Here is a 24,330-nt window from a genome sequence, read left to right as displayed (position 1 = left end):
AAAGGTCCCTTTCTGAGCATGGCTATTTGGAGTTCTATATGCCTCACTTTTCTGCATGTAAAATTATTTAATTCCATTTAATCTTAGATTAGCCTTCTTTGTATCATCTAGGAGCTGTTGGGTCCATTTTTTATGTTCTCTTGTTGTTTTTAAGGTATCTCTCACTAATTGGCTACTGACACTAGCTTTGTCTTCTAGTTCTGAACCTGTTCTGACACTGGTAATTTCTGCTGTTCACAATTTCAATAGAATTTTTAACCTCCTGAATTTCTATTTGGAGCCTTTTTTATAGATTCTAACTCTTTTCTCTCCTGGTTTTGTGTTTTGCATCATTTTGTTTAGCTCTTCTCTTCTTTAGTTAGTGTCTTTAGTTTTTCATCCAATGAGTCACAACTCTGAGTGACAGAAACTGTACAAATTTCAAACCAAACTGCAGTGACCTTTTTGAAACACCAAAAGTCAACCTTTCAGATGCTTACGTTGTTAGCTCCATAATATCATTTATATGATCATTGCTGTTGTTCTTCGGGGCTCAGCCTGCCTTTGCCCCAGCACCTTGTGACATACTTGACAGTTCTATGTCCTTAACTTCTATGCCTGTTTCACCGACCTCTTCTTCTTTACTCTCCTCTTGTACAGTGTTGTAGTTAGGAGTTTTGAGAAGAACAGTGAGAAACAGGACACAGAATTTATATTATTATTTTACAATGGTCACCCAGAGTAAAACACAAGAAAGTGTAGGAAATCTGTCCATAACTCTAAAGACTCAGATATTCAGCCCAGGGCCTGGATCCCATAGCAATGTCCTGCACGAGTTCAGATGAAGACCTAGAGCCCAAGACAATGCCCACCATGAGTCCAACTGGAGGTCTAGAGCCCACGAGAAGGACTCATACCAGTCTGGTCTTGTTTGTTTGTTTGTTTGTTTGTTTTTGGGTTTTTTTTTTTTGTCTTTTTCATTTTTATTCATACCGGGGATTGAATTCATGACCGCCTGCTTGCAAGACAGGTGCTTATGCCGCTGAGCTAAATCCCCAGACCCCACACCAGTCTGTTTTATGGATCCGTGCCAGGAAGGCCCAAAGGTCAGTGATAGAAAGTAAGAGACTATGCCAGCAGGATGAAGGAGCTGTGTTGGTAGATTGAGGGTTCTACGCTGGAGCCAAGAAGTCATGCTCATAATAAAGACCAGGGCTGTCCTGAAAAGCACCACAGCCATCCACAGTGACATGAAGGTCTTAAGCCCCTCCGATGATAAGTACAGTCGAGTACCTGCCAGAAAGGCAGCATAATGAGTGTTCTGGAGATTAAACAGCACACGTCTTCCCCCTCCAGAGCCAGGAAGCGATGCTCCATGTAAGGACCAGAGCTCCCCCACAGTAAACCACAGCCACTCTTACCAAGATCCTGAGCTCCTCTGATGACTATGGTCAAACTCACACTGGGGAAGCTAGTCATGACGAGCTCCTCCAGGAGAACCAATGGCTCAACCAGCAACATTAGAGAAACCCACAACACCTAGCTTCTCCTCCTCATCTCTATTTATGCTGGGAACTTTCCTCAGGTGGAACATCTACACTCAGCACCATGCTAATTTAATTCAGCTGGCATTAAGTTGGCCACTACGTTTTTTTTTCTTTTGTCTTTTTCCTTTTTATGGGTACCGGGGATCGAACTCACGACTGCCTGCTTACAAGGCAGGTGCTTATGCCGCTGAGCTAAATTCCCAGCCCCGACCACCAGTTTTTAATCCATAACATACAGTTAGTATCTGTGTATTTTCTTGAATGTTTGAGATAGCTTCACCTTGAACTTTGAGTTTCTTACTACCCGGTAATTGTTGGCTGAGATAAATCCTCAACCTTGACTTCCTCCAAAACTATGTAGGTACCTGAAGCTGGGCTCTTATAAATACTTGCTTTTGTGGTGACAAACAGGATATTCTAAGATTTCTGGATACTGACTCTAATAACCCCTATAACCTACCAAAGATCCTGGTTGGACATTGCTTTTTGCTCACTCTGACTCTGTTTTGATTTACTGACTGGTTGCTGGGCTTGCAGTGGTTTTTTGTTTTATTTGTTTGTTTTTTGAACCAGGAATCAAACATGAAACTCAGGACCTTGTGCTTGACAGGCAGCTGCTGTGCTGCTGAGCTCCCCCCCCCCCCCCCGCCCCTAGCTGGCCTTGTTGTATGCTGGCTTGTGTGAAGTCTTGTTCATAAACTCTGGCACTTAATCATTACTGTCAGATTCGGTTCCAGACCCTGTCTCAGCCTGGGGCCGTGGCAACTCCTGCTCTGTGGCAGGGAAGGCTTTTGCGGTTTCATGTCCCTTTTATGTGAAGAATATAGAACCACGATGGTGACAGAAAGAGAGTGAGCCTGCCGTCTTCTTTAGACTCACTGATGATTTTGTTTATTTGACCCAATATCTTATCACTTATATTTTCTGTGTGCTTATCAAATGGCACATTGATCCATTTTGTTATCTCCCTTATATCTTTTGAATAATTTGGTTGTACAGTTTTAATTCTTCCTTTCTATGAATCAACTTTAGAGATTTGGGAGTTTTGGGAGGCATTTTGCCGGTATGTATTCTCATGTTTCTGTTTCTCTTTGTTTATCCATTTGTTTGGGTTTTGTTATTTTTTGTTTGTTTTTGGTACCAGGAATCAGGACCTTGTGCTTGCCAGGCAGGTTCGGTGCTGTTGAGTTACGTCCCTGACCTGGGTTTTGTTATTGTTGGTGGTGAGGCTTGTGGGTTGATTGTAATAGAAATCTTTGTTTCTAGTATGGAGATCTTGTTATTTGCCATTTACTTTCCTGTGATGTCCTCTGAGTGTGACTAACTACTGAATTTTGCCAGTGGTCCAGGATCCAACCATTTCCATTATCTTGAGAAGGGATGTGGCAGTGTATCTGACCCTGTACCAGGTTTTCCAGGGATGGGCCATAGTATGGTAAATCACTCCAAGGCTATCCAGTTATTGACATCTCAAAAAAATCAGTTCACAGCAAGAGCTATGTCACCTTCACCACAGTAATAAAGCCAGCATTATGGCATCAAACACAAAGTGAATATTGACAAACCCTCAGGATTTGGACCAGTAAAACCCAACCTTTGTCCCAAGAAGAGGTTTATAATTATAATATAAACATTAGGACAAACTAAATATCAATAACTATTGAGCAACAGGAAATATCTATTGAATGGAACTTTACCTCTACTGTCAGTGACACAGTATTCAAATTAGTGTAACGTTAACTGTATCTAGAGAAGAACTTAGTAGCTCTTCTAGTAATGTGGAGGAAGTGGGGAACAGGCGAATGAAAAAAGCAAAATGTGGAAAATTCATCCCTGAGCTATGAGGTGTCCTGCCGAGGAGTAAAGGGAAACTAGTGTGGTGGAGAGCAGTTGCTGGAAAGAACAGATGAGAAAAAGAAGAAAAAGTATGAACAGAGCAACAACAGGAGCTATAAAAAAGAAGAGAAAAACAGCTGGAAGAAGAAAAGACAAAAGGAACTAACAGATAAGAGAAAAACAAAAACCACAATGCTGTCTCCCCCCAAACAAGCAAAATGACAGTAATACCAAACAGAGCATGGTTTTTAAAGGATCAACACAAAGAAAAATTTCCTGTGCTACCGAATGAGTAGTTTTTTCTGAAGATCTTCATTCTTGGGATGCAGTCAGGCCGGACTTTCTATGCCTCGCTTCAGGGCCTGTGGGAGGTGGAGGTGCCTGGCTGACCCCAGGGGCTCTGCCCTTCAGTTCTCCGGATGGACCGTGGTTACTTCCAGCTCAAGGCAGATAAGGTGCTGTGCTCCTCCAGATCAGCTCGGCGGATTAGTCTTCACCTCGGCTGCTCCATGCCATGCTTCCCGGGACTGAGGCCGCTCCTTTCATAGACGTTTTTAGTCTAAGTTAAAATATTTTAGAAAAATGAAAAGGTGGGGTGACCTGGAGGGGCAGTCACAACTCCCTCATGTCTATGGAGCCAATGTGATCACTTGGGATGGATGGTTCACAGTCTTGTTTGTTTGTTTTATTCCTTTTTATCGGTACCAGGGATCGAACTCACGACCACCAGCTTGCAAGGCAGGCGCTTATGTTGCTGAGCTAAATCCTCAGCCCCCCAGTCTTTTTTTGTACATAGAATGTTTTTATTTCTCCCTATTTGTAGATGACTGTTGCAACTATTATCTTTAACAGCTTCAAAATATTATTTTCCATATCATAAAATATTCCAAAGTGAATTGAATTTGTCACTGGACTGTTAGGTACAGGCACACGTGCGTGCTGACCCTCATCAGTATTCTTGCTTTACCCGAGAAGTCTTCCATCAGCTCAGTGACAGTGACCTGACCGAGTGGTCACAAGAAAACTGTTGCAACAGGGCTTACAGGGGAAAAGATTTAATACAGAGCATATAATTTATAGGATTACTTTATAATATTCACCCAGGGAATGCAAAAGGGCACAGGAAATATTTCACATATTAGAGACCCAAAGAATCCAGCTCAGGCCCTGCATCCCACAGCAGTTTCCTCTACGAGTCCAGTTGGAGGCCCAGAGCCCACAGCAATGTCTCTTGCAAATCTCTATATCAAGGTCCTGCACTGGGAAGGCCCAAAGGTCGTCGGTGGAAGCTAGAAAGTCTGTGCCAGTGGGGTGAAGGAGCTGTGCCAGTGGCTGAAGAATATGCACTGGGATCAGGAAGCAGCTTTCAAGGTAAGGACAGAGCTCCCCTCAAAAGAATCTCTTCCATCCACAGTGACCTCACTAGGTCTCTCAAGCTCCCCGATGATGAGAACAACTGAGTTCATACTAGGAAAACCAGTGTGACAATTTCTCCAGGAGAGCCAACAGCACACCACCTTCCCCTCCAATTCTCCTTTTATGCTGTTGGTAGCAATCCTCGGGTGGGCTCTCCACACTCTGCACATGCTGATTCAGCTGAGCTGGGTGTTCCAAGATGACTATTAGTTCAGGTCATGGTATATGGTCCTGAAAATGTATTTTTCATTTATTAATATTTTTGAGCCCATGCTCTCTCTGTACATGATACAGTGCTCGTGTGATTGAAATAGTCCTATGGAAGATGTAAGTACTTCCAGGGAGAACCTTGTAATAAATTTGAGAAGACTAAATTTACATGAAATATTAGGAAAGGATCATAAGGCAATTAAAAATGAGATACAGTTATGAGCTAACTCGGCTTATTTGTTATGAAATTGGGAATGGTTTTGAGGGTAGTAACATTTAAATCAGAGAGAGAAAGAGGGAACGAAGTCCGTGTACTGTGGAAAGAAGGTCATGTGGAGGCGGAAGACGGAAGGGGGAGAGGACAGGGTGCAAAGTCTCCCTGAACAGGGTTGAGCATGCGCGAACCCTCGGCAGACACATTTAATGTTTCATCATGTAATACTGGAAGGGCTGGGTAGAACTTTTAGACTGACAGATAGTGAACAGGAGGACAGGGAGGGGAAGAGCCTGGAAGAACTCTGGGGTTCCAAGAACATTTTTAAGGTAGCTAAGCATTGCCTGATGGGGGCACTGGGGAGATTGCTGGGTTAGGGGTTCAGCCATATGGAGAGGAATAGGCAACTAGAAGCAACCAACTCTGTTAACCAGTTTAGAGGAATGCTGTGGTTCAGGTCCAAAACAGAAATGCAACAGATTGCTGTGCCATGACCCTGAACAAAACTGTATATAGGGAATGGAGAGAGTGATGTTGTGATAATGGTGGATGGATGATAGATAGATGACTGATAGATGGTAGGGATGGGTTACACAATAATAGATTAAATAGCTAGATAGATGGTGGTACAGATGGATGGTAGCTTAGATAGATAAGTAGATTATAGAGACTAACACGTATATCAGTAGATGACAGAGATAGGTAGGTATGTAAGCTGGTGGACAGGCAGGCAGACACAGTTTTGTGTAGTGACCTGGCTTGGACTAGGAAGGTCACAAAAGCCATAGATTTCAGTTCCACCTCTGAGTAAAAATGGGTAACTAGCGGAGTTCTCCACATTTACCCTTCCTTCTTCACCCCCGGCACGCCCGCAGAGCAGGTCAGCTGGCTATGGAATGGAAGACCAGCCCTTTCCTTCCTTCTCCTCGTCCAGGCTCCTCCTAGGCGGCTCCTTGTGGCTGGCAGCAAGGCGGGCAGCAGAAACCCTGGGGATCCCAGACATATTCTGCCCCGTGCTGTCAGCTCCGTGCAGAAAGCTGCCCTGTCTCTCCCTTAACATCCCCAGGGGAGCAATCCATGGTACATCTGCCCCCGTTAAGGAAGTTAGAGCCTTCAGCTTCTCCCTGCTGCTGGAGGGGGATTAAGTCTAATTAGTGGCTTTATAGTAAGTCCATAAATACAAAAATAAAATTCTAGATAAACTAAAACATTGCTCCCAATTATTATCAGAAAAGCACATCATGAGCAGGTTTTCATTCATTTTTAGGTGTAATTTTATTTTTGTATCATATGATAAAAATGTCCTCGTTACACTGGTAGAAGGAGTGGGAATCTGTGTTTCTGTATTTTACCATGACTCCCATGTATTCACATTAGAGAAAAAAATCAATCCCAAGAAGAGACATGTTTTGTTTTTAAACATAAGAGCAAAGCATCAGACACAGTGTGGTTGGCACTGGGGATTTAGCTCAGTGGCACAATGCCTGCCTGGCAAGCGTAAGGTCATGAGTTCCATCACTGGTACAAAAATAAAATAGACACAGCGCAGTGTGATTAAGCAATAAAATGTCTGATATTTGCTCCAAAATATCCAAGAAAAACACAGATGAAAGAAGATGACAGGAGAAGACAGGAAAGGTAGAAACATGATAGTAAAGTGTTGGCCCTTACCATGGCATGTGTCTAGATGTCCCCCAGAGTCTTATGCAGTCATAGGTGAGGTTTTTTCAGAGATAGATGGAGCTAGAGTGTGTGGCTGACTGACTCACAGTGCAGTGCTGGGATTAAGGGTGTGTGATTGCTAAATCAACCCACTGGTTTGTTTGTCCCTGCCCTGATCCTAGTAGCCTACGTAGAGTATAAAAGGGGAGCAGGGAAAGCTGCCAGGGTCCCTTGCTTGCTTGCTATCTTATGCCTGTCATGAACTATTTCTCTTCTGCAATGCCAGCCCCACCTTGGAACCAGCTGATTAGGGGCTGAAACTTCCACAAACAGTGGGCTAAATAGACCCTTTCCACTTTATCATTAGGTGCTGAGTATTTTGTTTCAGCAACAAGAAAAAAGTAAGATAGAATTTGGAGGGCTAGGAGTTTAGTTCAGTGGTGAAAGCACCTGCCTGACAAGCATAAGGTCATGAGTTTGATCCCCAGTACAAAAAAAATGATAGCATTTGGTACCAGAGAAGTAGAGTCATCACTATGACTATACCTGACCATGTGGATCAGTGACTCTTGCGACTTGTGGGAAGGGAAAGAGTTAGAAAAGGTTCATATATGCAGGTGGAAAAAGTAGAGCTGAAATACCTTAAGCTGTACTGCATGAAAGATTCTGGTCAGAGCTCAGAAAATGAGAAGCCTGATTGAAATCCTGCCAATAAAGACCAGCTCAAGAGGTTTCTGCTGGGAAGATGGACCACATTGGCTCTTGGACTATAGGTGATGTGCGTTATACCTTGGCAGAAAGTTTGTATGCATTTTGCTTGTGTCCAAAGACTCTGCCTGAGACTAACATTAAGGGTGGCAGACTAGTTAATCATGTAGAAGACATTTTAAGGCAGTCTAATGTTGAGGCAGTGGTATGGCTGCTGTTGGGAGCTTTAGCCAGATCTGTGTTGGGAATCAAGAGCAAAAGGCCCAGCAGGATGATTTAAAATGTGAGTTTGGCCAGAAAGGAAGCTTCAGTAAAGTCACAGCCTGCAAAGGTGGAACAGAGCAGAAATTGGTTACTGAAAAGACTAGCAAGAAAGAGCCAGGTATTTCAAAGGAAGACACCAGAAAAGATGGCCTGAGGACAACACACAAAATAACAGCACTCCACTCTCAGAGTCCCAGAGCACAATTCCAGAATGCCAGCCTAGGGAAGCTGTTCCTCAGGATTTGGTTGATACGCACTGGACCTCCACAGTCAAGAGAGAAGGAACCTGGCGGCTGCTCCAGCCGACAGCAGACTAAAACCAGTCACCCACACGCTGGTCTGGTGTGCCTGCAGGATACCAGAGTGGCTTCCACTGACATTTTACAGGAAGGCCCTGGAGGCCGGGCAGTGTGCCCTGGAGGGGGCAGTGTGTGAAGCTGTGAGCGTGAAGCCAAAGGTGTGGTGGAGACCCCAAAAGTTCTGGAGAAGCCAGGAACATGGATTGTCAGAGAAAGCCTGTGAGAAGAGAAGCATAGTGGGCCCGAGAGAAAAGCCCCGGGAGCTGCTGCCAGCAGTGGTGCTGTAGGGGCAGAGCTACCCGAACCCTTTGGAGTTTATATCTTGCCACAGATTGCCTTGGATGCTGTACACGGACCTAAGGGACTTGATGTTTGCCCTGTTGGATTTTGGACTTGCTTTGTTCCCTTTCCTTTGTATTCTATGTGTACCTTTTGGATGGAAATGTGTATCTTGTACCATTACATGTTGGAAACATTCAACTTTCTTTTCATTTATACAGGGGCTTGCATTTAAGATTGTGCCTTACATTCCAGAAGAGACTTTGGACTTGGACTTTTCAGCAGTGCTGAAACTGTGAGGACTTTAGCAACTCTTAGAGATGGATTAAATTCCTTTTGCACAAAGGGATGTACGTGAGTCTTGGGGGCCCAGGGGAAGAATGTTAGGGCTTCTGTTTGGATGTTCCCCCAAAGCCTCATGAGCTCATGGATGGGGCTTCTTCAGAGGTGGCTGGATCTAGAGTGTGTGATTGATTCATGGTGCAATCATGGATGTCTGGCATTGTCCTAATCTCAGTAGCCTAGAGAGTGTATAAATGGGGCAGAAAAAGCTGCTAAGGTCTCTCGCTTGCTTGCTTTGCTACCTTCAGCCTGCCATGAACTGTTTCTCCTCTGCAAGCCCTGTCTGCCAGGCCACCCTACCTTGGAGCCAGCCACTTATGGAATGAAACTTCTACATACTGTGAGGTAAATAAACCTTTCCTCCCTTAACTTGTGAGTGTTGGGTATTTTATCTCAACAACAAGAAAAGTAACTAAGACAGAGGTCATATTAAATTGAAAAGCTTATGCATAGGAGAAAACAAAACAAAACAAATAGCGTGAAAAGACAACCTACAGATTGGAAAAAAATAGTCATCAATTCCTCAGACAGAGGACTCATATCTGAAATACATAAAGAACTCAAAGATATTTAGCTCCATCCAAATAAAAGACCGAACTAAATAATAAGCAAGTAAAACAAATAGAGACTTCTCAGAAAAAGAAGAACAGATGGCCAATGAATACCTGAAGAAACACTGAACGTCTCTGGCCATTAGAGAAATTAAAACAACACTGAGATCTTACCCCAGAAAAAATGGATACTAGCAAGAAATCAAATGATAACACATGATATCAAGGCCATAGAGATAGAGACTCTTCCAATTTGTTGGTGGGAATGTTAACTAGTACAACCAATATGGAAATCAATGTAAATTTCCTAAAAAATCTGAAATTCCACTTGATCTAGCTATTTCTCCTCTCAGCATCTTCTTGAAAGAGTTAAAGACCTCATATATAATGACCCACGCATAGCCATGTTTATAGCAGCACAATTCATAATAGCTAAATCTTGGCTTATATGTCTTCCAACAGATGACTGGATAAAGAAAATGTTTTATTTACACATAGTGGAATACTATTCTGCAATAAAGAAAGGTAAAGCTGAGTCACTTTTAGGAAAATGGGTATTAAAAGTGAAAAACTAAGAAGTAGTTAAGTATTAAGATAAACTTGGCCTTAAGCAAAATGGTTAATCATAATTAACAGATGATGATTATGAAGATTTCCTTAGTTTTTGTGTTTTGGGAGGAGTTGCTTTTATGTTTTGAGAACAGGTTGCTGAATTGCCTAAATTCCCCAGGCTGGCTTCAAACTCAAGATCTTTTTGTCTCAACCTCCCAAATGCCAGGGTTCATGGTAACTGCTTTAAGTATTATTTGTCTGTTTCACCTTTTCTCTTGTACTGTGCTTTGCTAATTACATAGGCGTGACCTTTCTGTTTCCTAGGATACTGTGAACAAAACATACCTGTCTAGTTTTCTCTTGCTAAAACTATCAATTACTCCTAAATAATGAAACAGTAAATGTTAATGAGTTTAGATGGTGTGCCCGCATCTAGAGATAACTTCATGAAGTAATAATATGAGTCCTTGGTTTACTTGGCCCCTGGACAACTCTGTTTTCATTCAGCCATCCACTCATTTGGTCGGCTCTGGGTTAATTATGATTTTTAAAAAAGAGGAGGGAAAAAAACCCAGGAAAAAAACACACACAATGTATTGAATGTCTATGGCATGGGACCATTAGATTCCCTAGCCAGTGATTTTGGTGATGACTCAGAAGACACTTTTTCACATTTGTGGATAATTAGTACCCAGAACTGTAGAAAAATCACTGAATGACAGGTTCCTTGACCAAAAGATTTCAGTGGGATAGAAAGCTGTATAACACTAACGTGCGTGAGCCAGATGTGTGACACACACTGCAACACCAGCTTCTCAGCAGGCTGAGCTGGGAGGATCACAAGTTCAAACTCAGCCTGGGCAACTTAGCAACTTAGTGATACCCTGTCTCAAAATAAAAGGTAAAATAGGGTTGGGAATGTAGCTCAGCAGTAGAACATCCCTGGTTTCAATCACCAGTACTGCAAAAAAACAAAACAAACCCAAACAAAGCAAAGTATGAGGGGTGTCAATGAGTCAACAGTGTACCACATAAGGAAACGTGTTTTTGTGCAAAAGCTTAAGTGTCCTTAACCAGGGCCATTCCGTAAACTATTCCCTCAATGTCCCAGGCAGGAAGGTGCTATTGAAGAGACCTAGGATGCAATGAAAGAAGTACAGAAGCTCTGTCATGGTCCCTAGGAATAGAGGGAGGAACAGGGACATGCAGAGTACAAAACCTCAGCACTCAGCTTCAAAAAGCAGCTGGAACGTGGAATAAATCAAAGGATCCTGTCTGGCCAGAAGCGATGGTACAGGCCTTCAGACCCAGCTACTGGGGAGCCCGTGACAGAATGACCGGTCAAACCCAAGAGTTCAGAGCAGGCTGTGCAACACAGCAAGAGGCCACATCAAAAACAAAACCAAAAACCCCACACAGATCGTACAAACAACAACCGCAGTACCAAATCGGCAAAAGAGAAAGTAGCCGGGGTAGATGGAAGCTCTGCCTCACACTGCCCTGCCCCAGGCAGCGATTTCCATCGCAACCTCTTTCCCCTTCTTGCTCAACCAATGCAACTCACAAAAGAAGCCCTAGGCCTTCCCAGTGCTGTTCCCCGGGCCTTAGAAGGAAACTGAGCATCTCACCTGCAGGGAGGCTGATAAGCTGCCCCCTTCCTTCCAGGCCAACTGGAAGGAATTTCCACAGCATGTCATTAGACCAGTGAGCAAAAGGGTAGGGATGAGGAGCCCAGAGAAAAGGGTACACAGGTGTTCTAGGCTCAGGTATTCAATAAAATTTCCAGTGGAGGTATCAGCACGGAAGACAAGGTTATAAAGGAAATCCCGAAACTGGCCGAGAGGATGGGAAGAACAATAGCTTTCTCTTCCTTCCCTCTCTCCTTCTCCTTTTCAGTGGTAGGTATATTGCCTAGGCCTTGAGTTACAAGTGTTTAGATTCTTTGAAATGGGGACATGTCTAGCCATAGCCACAGGCTGACATAAGCAAGACTTTTCAGCCGCTGGACTGTTTGGCTTCTGTTTGGCAAAACTGTAAACGTGCCTGCTTGGTACATCCAGCAGGAGATCTGGGAGGGTATGCTTATTAAACCACGAAGCTCAAACAGTCCCGAGGATATGTGATGCCACCAGAGGGATAATAAGATCACAGGGTTCTTGTAGCCAACTCATGCTGTATACTTTCCCTCAAGTACTTTGCCTCAAGCTGCTTAACCCATGTGGGATGAAAGTCCCAACAGAACCTCAGCCACTGGAAGCTGAGCAGCTCCACGCGCAGGCCACCATCGGAAGACCCACCTTGAGCTCCCTTTGCTCTCTTATACTGACACTGTGCCACTTTCACACAGTCTTGAACATTAAAGCTGCTGGCTGTACCAACAGTGTGCCCCTGAATAATGGCGAGAAAGAAACCACAAAAGAATGTTTGCAGCAGATAACAAGAGAGAGTGTCTGGTTCTGCTAACCAAACAGGAGATGAAATGTTCTTTTGTATGTGAGCAGGAAGCAAGCAGATAGTCACTTCAATAGCTTTTTATACCCACCAGGCGTGTTGAATTTGATCTTTTCCATCAGTACTATCTATAAAACCTCTTTCATGTGTGATTTAGTTAGAAGAGTCCTGTAGCCCATTATGCAAAAGTGTTATCTCTTTCGGGGAGAGGGGTGAGAGTTATACCTTTTCCCTCTGTATTGAAGTTAAAATGAAATCGCAAACAAACCCTCAGAACTATTCCTAGCATTTTTTTTTTTAGTTCTTGATGACAATGTTAATGCAACTCACAAAAAGACCTTGTGAAGAAATTGCTGACTATTATTAAAAGCCTACAACTTTTCAAAAGAACAGTTGGGAATTTGGGAAGGACCAATGCCTTTTGCATCATGGATCCATCCCCCATAAACCAGATTTGGCTATGGCTCAATTAACCTTAAATAACTGAGCGATACATTCACACAGTTGGTTAGCATCTTAGAGTACTATAAAGATCCTTTCAAATTGTCCATCAAATGCCTATTCTGGCTTCACAAATTCGATGTAGATTCATTTCCGGCAGTGGGCTTGGGAAGTGTTTCTGTGTTCAAAAAATAGCATTAAGGAAATAAAAAAGCATTAAGATGAACTTTTGCAGATTGTATTATGGACCATTTTCCCAGACTTATCTGAGGGAAAATGTGTCTCTCCTAAGAAGCCCTCGGTTTTTCCTTATAGATGGTCTGCCTGCACCTACACTCTTGGTGACATCCACACCTCTCTAGTACTGAGCTGGTCCTGCATTATCAGGGCCTCTTTTTTGTCAGCCTCTGCATCAGATCCTGAGCCCCGTGCAAGCAATGGTGGTCTTTCTTCTGGGGTCCCTCTGCCCGAGCTGCAGAAGGGCAATGCTGCTATCAACACCTTGGGAGTAACACGCAGCTGGGAGGTGAACCACAGGGCTCTGTGGGTGTGTATCGGGCTTTTCCTGGCTGAGGACCAGTTGGGAGAAGAATCAGCTGTGGTCTCCCAGCTGTGGTTTGAGCGGAATGAGGCATGATGGAAGCAAAGCACAGGAGCCAGGGAGAGAAGCAAGGGGCACTGAGAAACACAAAGGGCCGGTCAGACCCAAAGGTGACCCTTAACTCCACGGAGTTTTGCTTTTCTTCAGAATCACGAGGTGGGGGAGGGACCCTGTGTGGATCACATGCTAAAGCCCTGTCTCCATGCATTGCCTGTGGGGAGCTGCGGGTGGCCACCTCTGAGGCACAGAAATGTGGCAATTTCAGGTTGCCCAATCTTCCCAGGTGGGGAGGGAGTCCAGTCCTTCAGGAAGAGTCACTGGCCCGTTTAGGAGCCATCACAACCCCTTTCTTTTATCACAGCCATCTGCCAGGTTTTCAAACTTGCAGTATTTTATTGGGACAAGACTGGGCTGCTCCATGGATGGAGACATAATTAAGAGACAAACAAGGTGGAATTCGTGTCATTACGAATAATCTACTATCCCAAATTAGCTTCTGGTTTTGTTCCAAAAGTTGCAGAACTGCTCATCTTGTTAGCAAGCAATCACCAGAAAGTTAGGAAATTAAAGTTCAAGTGCATAAGTTTTGCAGGGGCAGTTTCACGCCTCAACTTTTTAAAGGTATCATGGTGTTATTCCTTGTTTTGTTCTAGGAAGCACTGGGTTGAGGAAATGACCTGGGCGGGTGCATCAGTACAGCCGAAAAAGTCACAGACGCCCTCCCCTGGGATCTGAGCCGGGTCTGCAGTCTTCCCCAAGGTGCCAGGCAAGCGTCCGGTCCCCTCGGACTGTCCTGGTCCAGCGCTCCCTGCGCGTTGGGTCTCTGGCGCCTTCCTAGACGTCTCAGGACAGTCTGGCGGGGTCAGGGGCGGAGGGACAGCGCAGGAAGAGCAGGGAAGGGGAGCGGACCCGACTGCGCCTTGCTCTTCGGTGCCAAGGACACCGTCGCGGAGGCGCGGCCAACTTCCTTTGGATCTGACTTCCCACCCCGGGGGCCGGGCGGTGGAGCTCCAGCCCTGTCCCCTCTCTAGTTTCGGGCGGACCCCAGAGCTGAGTAAGCCGGGCGGAGGGAGCCTGGAAGGATTTCCTGAGCCTGGGGGCCGGAGGGCGCGCAGCGAGGACCCTGAACCTGTCAGGGCCGGGCTGCTGGCTCCCGCACAGCCCCCGCCCCCCAACCGGCACAGCCCGCATCCAGCCCCGCTGCAGAGCCGCAGGGAAGCGAACCCGGGAGAAACAAGAGGGTAGGTGGGTAGGCGGATGAGGGGTGGGGGACCCCCTGACGTCACTGGAAGGAGGTGCCGGAGTAGGAAGTGGGCTGGGGAAGGGCTTTAAATCGCCCCCGCCCTCGGCTCCTCTGCACCAGGGTCCGCGGGAGGCTGGAGAGATCCAGGCGGACGCTCTTGGCGGCTCCTCCCAGCGGCGGCGGCTCGGAGCGGGCTCCGGGGCTGGAGCGCAGCGGCCAGCGGGCGCTGGGCGGCGAGGATTACCCGGGGAAGCGTTGCCTCCTGGCTGGAGCCTCGGAGAGGAGCTCTCGGGGTGCAGAGCGGGAGCGCAAGAGGACTGCCGGCTCGTCGACCGGAGGGAGCGCGGGGACCGGGCGAGCAGGCCGCGTCGCGCTCACCATGGTCCGCTGCTGGGACACCGGCGTCCTGCTGTGCGCGCTGCTGGGCTGCCTGCTTCTCCCAGGTGAGGCGGGGCTGGCGGGGCTGCCGAGCGCGGAGACTGTGGGCCGGGGCCGGGCCGGGGCCAGGTGCACGCGGGACGGGGAGGCTGCCCCCTGGGGAGGCGAGCTCCGGCGGGAACCGGGGACCCTCGTCGCAGCGGGCACGCGGGGGCCACGGCGCCCTGTCTCCGCGGGGGCGCCTCGGAGCGGCTGGCCGGGACCCGCAGGCATCACCATCCAACCCGGCGGTGGCTCCGCGCCCCAGGTCGGAGCTGGGGCTGCCCCGTTGGGTCGCAGCCCGGGTCCCCTGCCAAGCTCCCGGGAGGAGTCTCCCCGCGGAAGCTCCGGGCGCGAGGAGCACCGCTCACGCGGTCCTTCCTGCCACCCAGAGCCAGCTTCCCGGCGGCCTGGAGCGCGTCCCGGGGACCCTTCGGAGCCCAGAGCCGCGGCTCCTGGACGCCCGCAAGGCTGCCGGGACCTGGGCGACCCTGGCACAAGCCTCGCGCCCCGAGGGGGAAGGAGGAGAACAGTGTGGAGCGGGTCGCGCGCTCGCAGGACACTGGGGCCGCGGGACACGCGTGCGGCCAGCGCGCCGGACTTCTCGCCCGTGGCTCGGCTACGCCCTCCGCCCCGCTGCGCGCACGCACCGGGTGGGGCTGCGTGGGTGCGGGCCGGCTCAGGTCGCCGGCACGCGTGACCCTGCGCTGCCCGGGCAGCAGAGGGCCCACATACCGTTAAATGCGGGAATTGCAAGCCTGACCTGTAAATTCTGAGCCAAGAAAAAGGACAGTTTGGACCAAAAGCTACTGATGGAGGAAGCCTGAAGGTTTCTCGGCTGCCTGAGTCAGCACAGCCCTCGCCAGGCGGGCGTTTGAAGGCCGGCGGTGGAGCGCTGGGGCCGGAGGTTTTAGGAACAGTTGGCACGGAGACCGTCGCCATCCAGGGGTCCAAGCCGAGGGACTTGGGGGCTCGGACTCGCCGCCTGTGCGAAGCGGGGCCGAGACGCCGGACCCTGTGGTTCGGTCCTCTAGTACACAGAGAACCACAATTCTCAGCATCCTTCTTTTTAAGGGGAAAAGTAAAAATAATTGAAATACAGGAACGAAAGGTAAATCAATTGTAGTGATTCCCAGGAAGGATAGTCGATAAGGTTAAACCCATTATTTAAAATAAATAAAATTTACTAAGCCCGAAAGGCTGTAACAAATATTTTTTTTTTCATAGTGGGAAAACTAATCAGATCGTCAGTTTTTAAATAACAGGAGCTAAATTGCAATTAGATCGGTAAAACGCATAGACACCGAGGCAGGTTTGAACTCCTGCTTTCTGAAAACTCATAGGTTGGGAAAGGTACAGACTGTTAAATACTCATTTTTATTTTGCAAACACATTTTTTGTTTTGAAAAGCTGCTTATGTTAAAATATGATTGCCTAGCGAATTAAACACAAACACTTCACCGGTCTGGTATAGAAAGATAAACCTAGGTAAATTTCTTTTGAACCAACAAAAAAAATATGGTGGGAGAAAGCGCATGTTACTGGTTTTTGTTTTGTTTTGTTTTGTTTTTTGCTTCACATGCATTTTTCATTTTTATTTCAAAGACGTGGTGTAGTATAGCGAAGTGCAGTTTTGTCTGAGTTGAGCGTCTTGGCTTGAGAGCTTTACGGGGTCGTGCATAGGATCTTCTGGTGATTTTTCTTGGATTAGAACTTATTTAATGGGGCAGGAATCTGGGCGTCCTTTCAAGCTTGTAAAATGTTTTCACAAGTGTTGCGGGAGGAAGGTGCAGACCTTTTACCTGCGTTTGGAGACGTTTTATCCGCCGGCTGGCGCGCAGGTTGTAGCTGCCTCTGCAGCGCGGCTGCCCGGCTGGCTTGCAAACCTCGCGCCGCCAATGGGCTGCTGCTTCCTAAACCTGTCTGGGTTTTTCGGCCTACTTTGGGGGTGGGAGCTGCATTTCTCCCAGAAAGAGGCCCCCCCTTCTACCCTCTGAGCTTATCGGAGTCAGCTTGCACCTCTGTAGAGCCCGGAGCTGTCTCTCTGCAGATGCCGCAATTTTGAGTATTTATCAGTTATCAATATTGTGTGTGTGTGTGTGTGTGTGTGTGTGTGTGTGTGTGTGTGTGTGTGTGTCTGGGTGTGTGCGTGCGCGCAGGCAGGCATTCAGTAACATAAAGAGGTCCTGTATTTTGCTTCTAAGGAGTATTTACTTTCTTCCAAAGCTGTGGGGGGAAGGAGGCAAAAAAATGTGCCCCCAGTTCAGATACTTTCACGTCCTTTTGTGTGGGATCTTTCTCTGTAGGAAATGTAGCAGTCTTTTTTCCTTGCTTTAAACCTCTTACCGCACCATGCCTTTGAGCATAGCCGCAGAACTCCCCCTTTTCTTGAGTTCTCCAGCAGCTGACATTTGCAATTCACTGTAACTAATTTCCTATAACTTGGTGTCCACAATAACATGAGGTTCATTCAGAAAGTAGGTGAAAATAATACCTATTTCTAAGTTGAATGTGACGCAACTCTCAAATTTTATTTCACATCATAGCGTTTTTGTTTTTGTCAAGGTTTCTGACAAAACCTTCCCCCACCAAACTGCATGTTTTCATCATTTAGGGCCCAGGCGGTCTGCGTAATTTTCCAGCTGATGGGTCATGTTGCTGATAAACCAGGCAACCACCTACTCTAGTTCCTCAAATAGTCTTACTTTATTTTTGAGTAAGGTACTTGGTTAGCTTTTCTTTCCCGGATGAAAACGCTCTTAACAGGAAGTGTAGTAATCACCAAGTGGGGTTTTTTTGTTTTCATATATAAAATGCAAAAAATAAGGTACACGGTTGATTTCTAAGGCTGTTTTCTGACTCTAAAATTAAGTAAATGATTCCAAGAAACAGGCTGAAGTCACCCTTCTTCCTTCCTCCCCTCCTTCTCCTTCCTCGCTGTCTTTCTCGTATTTATATTTGCACACAGAAGCTGTGCTCAAGCAAAGGATGCTGCAGCCGGTAGGGTGAAGTGGGTCTCTATTACCAACAGTAACCACTGTCCTTTCTTTTTCTCAAGTACATTAGTATATACCTAACCGCCCAGTTGGTCTTTATAAACTGCATTTTGAAAAAAGCAATGCACTGATGGAGTAAATCATTATCTTGAGCTTCTCATCAGCAGACTGTGCCACTACATGATGGCTGCTTTAAGTCTTAAAGGTACCAGTTATCTAAAACCCTGCAGGTTTCTTTATTATAAGAGTTCCAACTTTCAACAGGGCAGTTAAAACCTCTAATTTAAAAAGTGAACCTATTTTTATGTGACTCTTAAAAAATCAAATAATTGCTTTACTTTTAGTAAAAACTATTGGGATGTTTTAAAATCTATTTTGAATTATATAATATAAAAATTGAACCCGGCATGGTGGCACACACCTACACACACAGCACTGTGGAGGCTGAAGCAGGAGGTTTGCCACCAGCCTGGGCTACCCAGTGAGGTCAGGGCTAGTTGGAGCTATATAGTGAGACCCTGTGTTCAGAAAAAAATTGAAAATATGTTGCAAAAATGGGTGTATATGGACCAGAAAAAATAACTGCCTTAAGGAAGAGTATTCAAGGTATTATCATCCACACAGCAAAGTTATGTTTACCCTGTCTTCCCAGGTCAGCAAGAACAAAAAGCAGTGTAAGTAGCTTTCAATTGAGAGAGCCAGAGGGCAAGAAGCTATCTTGGTGCTAAGGTGTTAAGTGCAAAGTCTGCCATTGGTAGTAAAGAACAGGCATACAGGATACTTAGGCTCAGCTGCATGATTAAGGCTATGTTGGGTGATATCAGAAAATGTCATTTTTCGGTGCATTTTTCATTCTGGAAAGGGGAAGAAAGACATTTGACATGACACCAGGCTCTGTTTCTTTGAAAGTAAAAATATTTTTATGAATGTTGAAAACCACAAAAATACTGGTTGCATTGAGATTAAATGACTTAATCGAACAGAACAGCCCAGCGCTTTGCATTGGTTTTACTGTACTGGAAAGGCTTGCAAGGATGACCAGATCTCCTTCCGGATACCTTCAGGAGGCCACTGAGTCCTCACACATTTCAGTGCATGCTGCTGGTCAAATTGCTGTCTTTTGTACCAAATTGAAGGAAGGGAAGGAAGAGAGAGGAATGGATTTCTGCGGGAGAGCTTGAAAGGAAAGGCTCTGGTTTAGCACACGGGGCTGCAGTGGGGTTCATTAAGGAAATGGTTCCGTTGAGTCTGCTGAAGATAGTGGACTTAATTTCCTGCATTGCTGCTGGGGCGGATGCAGGGGGATGTCAAGAATTCCTGGGGATTTCCCACCAGTCTTGCTAAACCTAGATGCCTAGATGATGCTGGTCTCTGGTCCTTTCCTTGATTCTGAGCATTTTGATCTTGTCTCACCAACACGTTCGCTGAGAGAGCCAGATGGGACCTGACTGATCCTTCTGCTCACTTCAGAGGTGAGGAAACTGGTGAAGTTTAATGATCCCCGCTCTCCAACCCCAAGGTCACGGACCCAGGATGGGAACCTGACATCCATCATATGTTTCTTATTCATTTGTATGGTGCCTCTCTACCCCAGAGTGGAGGTGATCAAATGTTTACTGAATAATACTTCAGTGCTAAAACTTCTAGATAACAGCATCTTATTTATTTTTAAAACATGTGTGTTTGGTACTCGGGATGAACTTAGGGTAGCCTGTATTCTAGGCAAGCACTTGACCACTGAGCCCCACACTTAGCCCCAGCATCTTTTCAAACCTGAAATTGTCTTCTATTTGCTGAAAGCCCACAGGGTTTTAAATTAAGAATAATCAAAAAGGATGGCTACTTAATGGTTCACTGAGACATTTTGTGAGAAGGTACGTTTTCCTTGTGAGTGCTTGGAATCCCTCTTTTGAGCAGCTGTGGCTTGTAGCAGCTGGGGTTTACAGTCCTAGCTTCATCTCTTATCGTGTCCCTCTATGTACAGATAGCCAGCCTCTTCCCCCCGTCAGAGAAATGATTCTCCCTCCTTCGGGTGACCTGCCTTTGCTTACGTGGTCATGCTGTCCAGCTGTCTACGTGAACCCTACTCTCTCTCTCTGCATCTACTCCTTCATTACCTGCCAAACCCAGCAGTCAACTCCAAAGCTCCTCCCAGAACCTGGACAGAGCAGGTGATTTCCTCTGCTTCTGCACCCTCTGCATGCACATCATTTCTCACCTCACATTGGCAATGTTGCATTTCTCTGTATTACCTGTTGAGACAGAAACCAGGCCTTAGCTGTTCTCAGATGCCTTGTTCTTACCCTAATGCCTGGCACTCGGGGTCTCAGTAAGTGTTGGAATGAATGAATGAATATACGTACAGCAATAGTATCATCTCACAGAAGTCTGTTGGATGTCTCGGATGCATGCTCGCTCCCGTATATTACTGGGCTCCTGCTGGTTCACTTGGCATTGTTTACAGGGAACTGTGACTGTTCTCAGGAGGTGTTTGTCCTTTCAGCAAGTGACTAAGTTGCAGGAAGACAGCTATGCCATCTTCTGGTATTGGAGCATAATGGTTGGTTGGGGCCCTTCTCTGTCATCAAAGCCAGCACCTCATTCTCTACTTTGAACAGAACAGTAGGATGCTATTGTTGAGAATCATTAATTGCACAGTTCAGAATGGCTAGTAGAGAGGAGTTTCCATGTTTCCAATACAAAGAAATGGTAAATGTCTGATGTGGCCTAGAACCCTAATCTGATCCTCCCACATTGTTTACATGTATTGAAATATCACATGAAGCCTATAAGTACATGCAAGTATTTATGTATTTAAATTATAATTTAAAATTATTTAAATTAAATTATTATTTAAAAATTTAAATGTAAAGGAGGAATCAGAAAGTAATTGATCATAAATAAAAGTCCTGTTAAATCTGAATCCCAAGGTTTGGCCCTAACATGTGCCATCCCTAACCTCTCTACCCCAGCCTGGCACCTTCTGACAACAGATTCCAAAATGTGCCTCTTAGTTGGAGGCCTTGCTCAGACATCAAGTTCTCCTGGCACCAGAGAGGCCCAAGTTTTGATCCTCACTCCCCACTGCAAAAACACCCACCAAAAACCCCATGCTTCTCCAAGTATGGCACTTGGTCCAACACCATAACCATTGTCCAGGAATTTAGTGCATCAGAATTCTTACCATTTTATTAAAAGTCCCAGGTGTTTTGTTTGTGCATTAAAAATAGAAGCGCTGATTTTATCAAAGGATAGAGAGATGGTTCTGTGTCCCTTCCTCTTCATCAATGTCCTGATGATAACCTTTGACCCATGTGACTGAGGGACTAGACCAGGGCCAGCTATAAACCGCTTCCCTTTCCCATGATGGTCTTCGACTCCCGTCTTCTGCTGAAACACCTGTGTCCTCCTTGCAGGCTCTTTCTGCAAAGTCTTCACTGAGCTTGGACTTGCAATCAAAGTCAGCAAGTTGTGTTTTTGATGAACACTATGGTTAACTGAATCATAGGTGGCAAAATCAAGGTTTCGGAGACTATGAACTGAGTGGAAAGTAGCACAGTGACATTAAATAGATGGCTGGAAGCCAGTGGTACTATGTGTTCTTTCCAGAATTTCCAGCTGTCAGAATGCACCACCGGTTTCTCATCGAGCAGCGCAGTGGCTGACATACATCTCATGTCCTTGGTCTCCCTCATCCATGCTGCACATCTTGGTGTCTTTTTGAAGATTATCTCCATGCTTGCAGGCACTTTTTCCCACCTTGGTCTTCTGTCCTTCTTAATGGCTGGGTGTCAGTGGGATTCCCTGCAAACCACAGATCCACCCATGTGGTCTACAGAAGCAAGGCTACAGCAATTAGCAGATTCTTTTGTTAAAAGAAGCCTAAAGTGAGCCTAGTATAAATGAAAAGCCTCGGTCCTTATTATACACAAATATAAAACCACTTAAACTCAAGGCCACATTTAGCCAAACCATAATGAACATTCAGCCTGCCAAGGGATTTCTGTGAAATCCTCAGTCTCTCTAGGGCTGTGGTCCCCAGTGGGGTTCTCCATTAGAACTAAAAAACCCCTTGCCCCGACCACACTCACCAGTTTAATCACAGTAGGGAGCCTGGTATGGCTAAAGAACTTAACCATTCCAGTGGGCAGCTGAGGTTAAGAATCTTAAATTCCGGGGCTGGGGATTTAGCTCAGTGGCATAAGCGCCTGCCTTGCAAGCAGGCAGTCATGAGTTCGATCCCTGGTACCGATAAAAACAAAAAAGACAAAAAAAAAAAAAAAAGAATCTTAAATTCCACCGCATACCTGGAAGGCAAACTTAACTACAAATTGGGGAACCGTACTCCAGTGTCTGCTTTAGTTGGTCTGGGATGCGGCCAACAGTTGACAGCCTTAATGAGCTCCCAGGTGATGCTGATGTACCAATCTCAAGACCACACTTGAGGAATCCCAAGCCTGGTGCTAGTTTGAACCTTGGCCACCTGGGAGGCACTTGTCCAGAGCCAATCTGTAAAAGGCATTAAATCATCACTAGACCTAGGACAGAGTAGGAGAAACTGTTTATGAGGATTGCTGTCAGGAAAAATACTGGTCAAATGTTCAGAAGGAGGAAGCAAGTTTGGGGTATGCAGCCAAACTTAAATGCCCTCTGAGGAGAGGGGTCTATTCTGTGGGTGGGGGTGAGTGAGCCCTGAAAGGTGGGTTAATGTGATAGAGTGAACCCTTCTCGGGGGCTTGATTCTGTGTAGCATTCAGCCTTTCCTTTAGTTGAGTGTTGGCTGGTGTCACACCAGGTTGGGGGGTGTCCTGGGCACCCACAGACCTACAAGTATAGCCAGAAGCCTTATGATGCTTTGAGTCTTGAATGAACCTCTGTATCTGTATCTCCTTTGTTGGAATCAGCACCTCTGCCGGACTTCAGTATGATGGTGTGTCCTGGCCATGGCTCTGTCTTTATCGTCCAGAAAGCTCACTGCCAGCTGGAGGCAGACCATCACAGGAAACTGTGGTGCTGGGACTCTTCTTTGCAAAACACTGAGAATCCAAGCAGCTTCCCCTTCCCTGAGTACTGAGGACCACGTCCAGGGCATTTAATGCCCAATTTTGTGGGCTGCATTTTGGCACTTTATTTTCAAACACAGAAGGAGCATATGCCCAGAACACCATTTAAACACTACTTTTTTGGGCTGAAACTCTAGGTATATCTGTTTTCTATTGCTAAATCATAAGCTGTCCCAAAATATAGTGGCCCAAAACAACAGTTTGTTCATGATGTTCTCCTGGTCGGAGGTTTGGACCTGTTGCTTGGCTCCAGCTGTGCCAGTCTGACTGGGACTTTGGGGCTGGGCCTTACACTCTAGCTGGTCCTTCCTCCTGCTGCCATCTCACTGAGGCTTGCTTACTGGAGGCCTGGGGCTCCTGCAGCACATTGCTGGGGCCTTCAGGGTGCTTGGAGGTCCTGAAGGGATTGGAACTCCTGTACCATATGCCACATTCTGTTGGTTCAGGCAGGTCCCAGCCCAGCTTGCAGGGCTGAGGAGGCAGCCTCCTGTCTTGATGGGGTGGGGAGCTCCTCACCTTGTGCTAATGTTTCCCAATCTGCTGTACCTCTTCAGCTCTTCAGCCTGGCTGTCAGGTTGGATGATGGCCAAGAACGTCTCAGTAGCTAGTAAATAATAAACACTGACTAATGCATGGCCCTGCTAAATAGTATCCAAGAATGAAATCACCAGCAGAGCTTCCCTTCACAAATCTTTTATTTAGGGGGCACAGACCACAGTTAACCTGATGTGCCAGGTTTGCACTTGGTCTCTTCCCACCACCCTACCCCCAGCAGGACTGGTCAGCAGACCCCAGAGTCTTGGCTAGGCAGTTCCTCAGCTTCTTTGGGTTTATTTAAGGTGTCTCTGAGTCCTTCTTCTTGGAGGATGTGGTAAGACTGTAGCAAGAAAGATGCTTTGGGGAAGGGAAAAAGGAACAGAACCTGCGACGACTGTTGGTGCTTGGATATACATATATTACTTTGCTCGGTCCTCAGAGGGAGCTGTGGCACTTGGAACTGTGAGGGAAGTGATATGTAGGTAAATTAAATATTGCCCTAAAATCACAGAAGTGGTTGAAATCTGGAGTTACTTGAGTCCGATCCCATCAGATTCTAAACCTATCTCCTTACCCACATTACAGTCTAATGGAAAAGCAGAGAAGGAAGAATTTTGGGCAGGGAGGGAGTGTCAGTCTTTCCCTCTCTCAAAACCAGTCTATCCGTAGAATTTCGCCCTTCCCAAAGAATGTGAGAAGCTACTGCTACTTAAGCTTGAAGT

At 46.2% G+C, this 24,330-nt stretch overlaps 1 protein-coding gene and 1 pseudogene across 3 annotated transcripts in view; one reads left to right on the top strand and one right to left on the bottom strand.

Moving 5' to 3' along the window:
- Positions 1-475: 475 nt before the first annotated feature.
- LOC100732606 (nascent polypeptide-associated complex subunit alpha-like) lies at positions 476-14,976 on the bottom strand (annotated as a pseudogene).
- Positions 14,413-24,330, top strand: part of Flt1 (fms related receptor tyrosine kinase 1) — a 166,883-nt gene continuing 156,965 nt past the window's right edge. For 2 of the 3 annotated variants that reach the window (XM_003477257.4, XM_023560475.2), the window contains exons 1-2: positions 14,413-14,593; positions 14,716-15,038. In XM_003477257.4, the coding sequence (XP_003477305.2) occupies positions 14,975-15,038 (64 nt within the window). In that variant the 5' untranslated portion in view covers positions 14,413-14,593; positions 14,716-14,974. Of the gene's footprint in view, positions 14,598-14,715; positions 15,039-24,330 lie in introns of all 3 variants that reach the window. The other variant, XM_013141002.2, reaches the window with a different exon arrangement.

Source organism: Cavia porcellus, unplaced genomic scaffold (assembly GCF_034190915.1).
Source record: "Cavia porcellus strain 051 isolate PalLab524CR breed Dunkin Hartley unplaced genomic scaffold, mCavPor4.1 scaffold_21, whole genome shotgun sequence".
NCBI lineage: Eukaryota > Metazoa > Chordata > Mammalia > Rodentia > Caviidae > Cavia > Cavia porcellus.
Note: the sequence above shows the minus strand (reverse complement) of the source record. Positions and strands in the feature narration are given on the sequence as shown.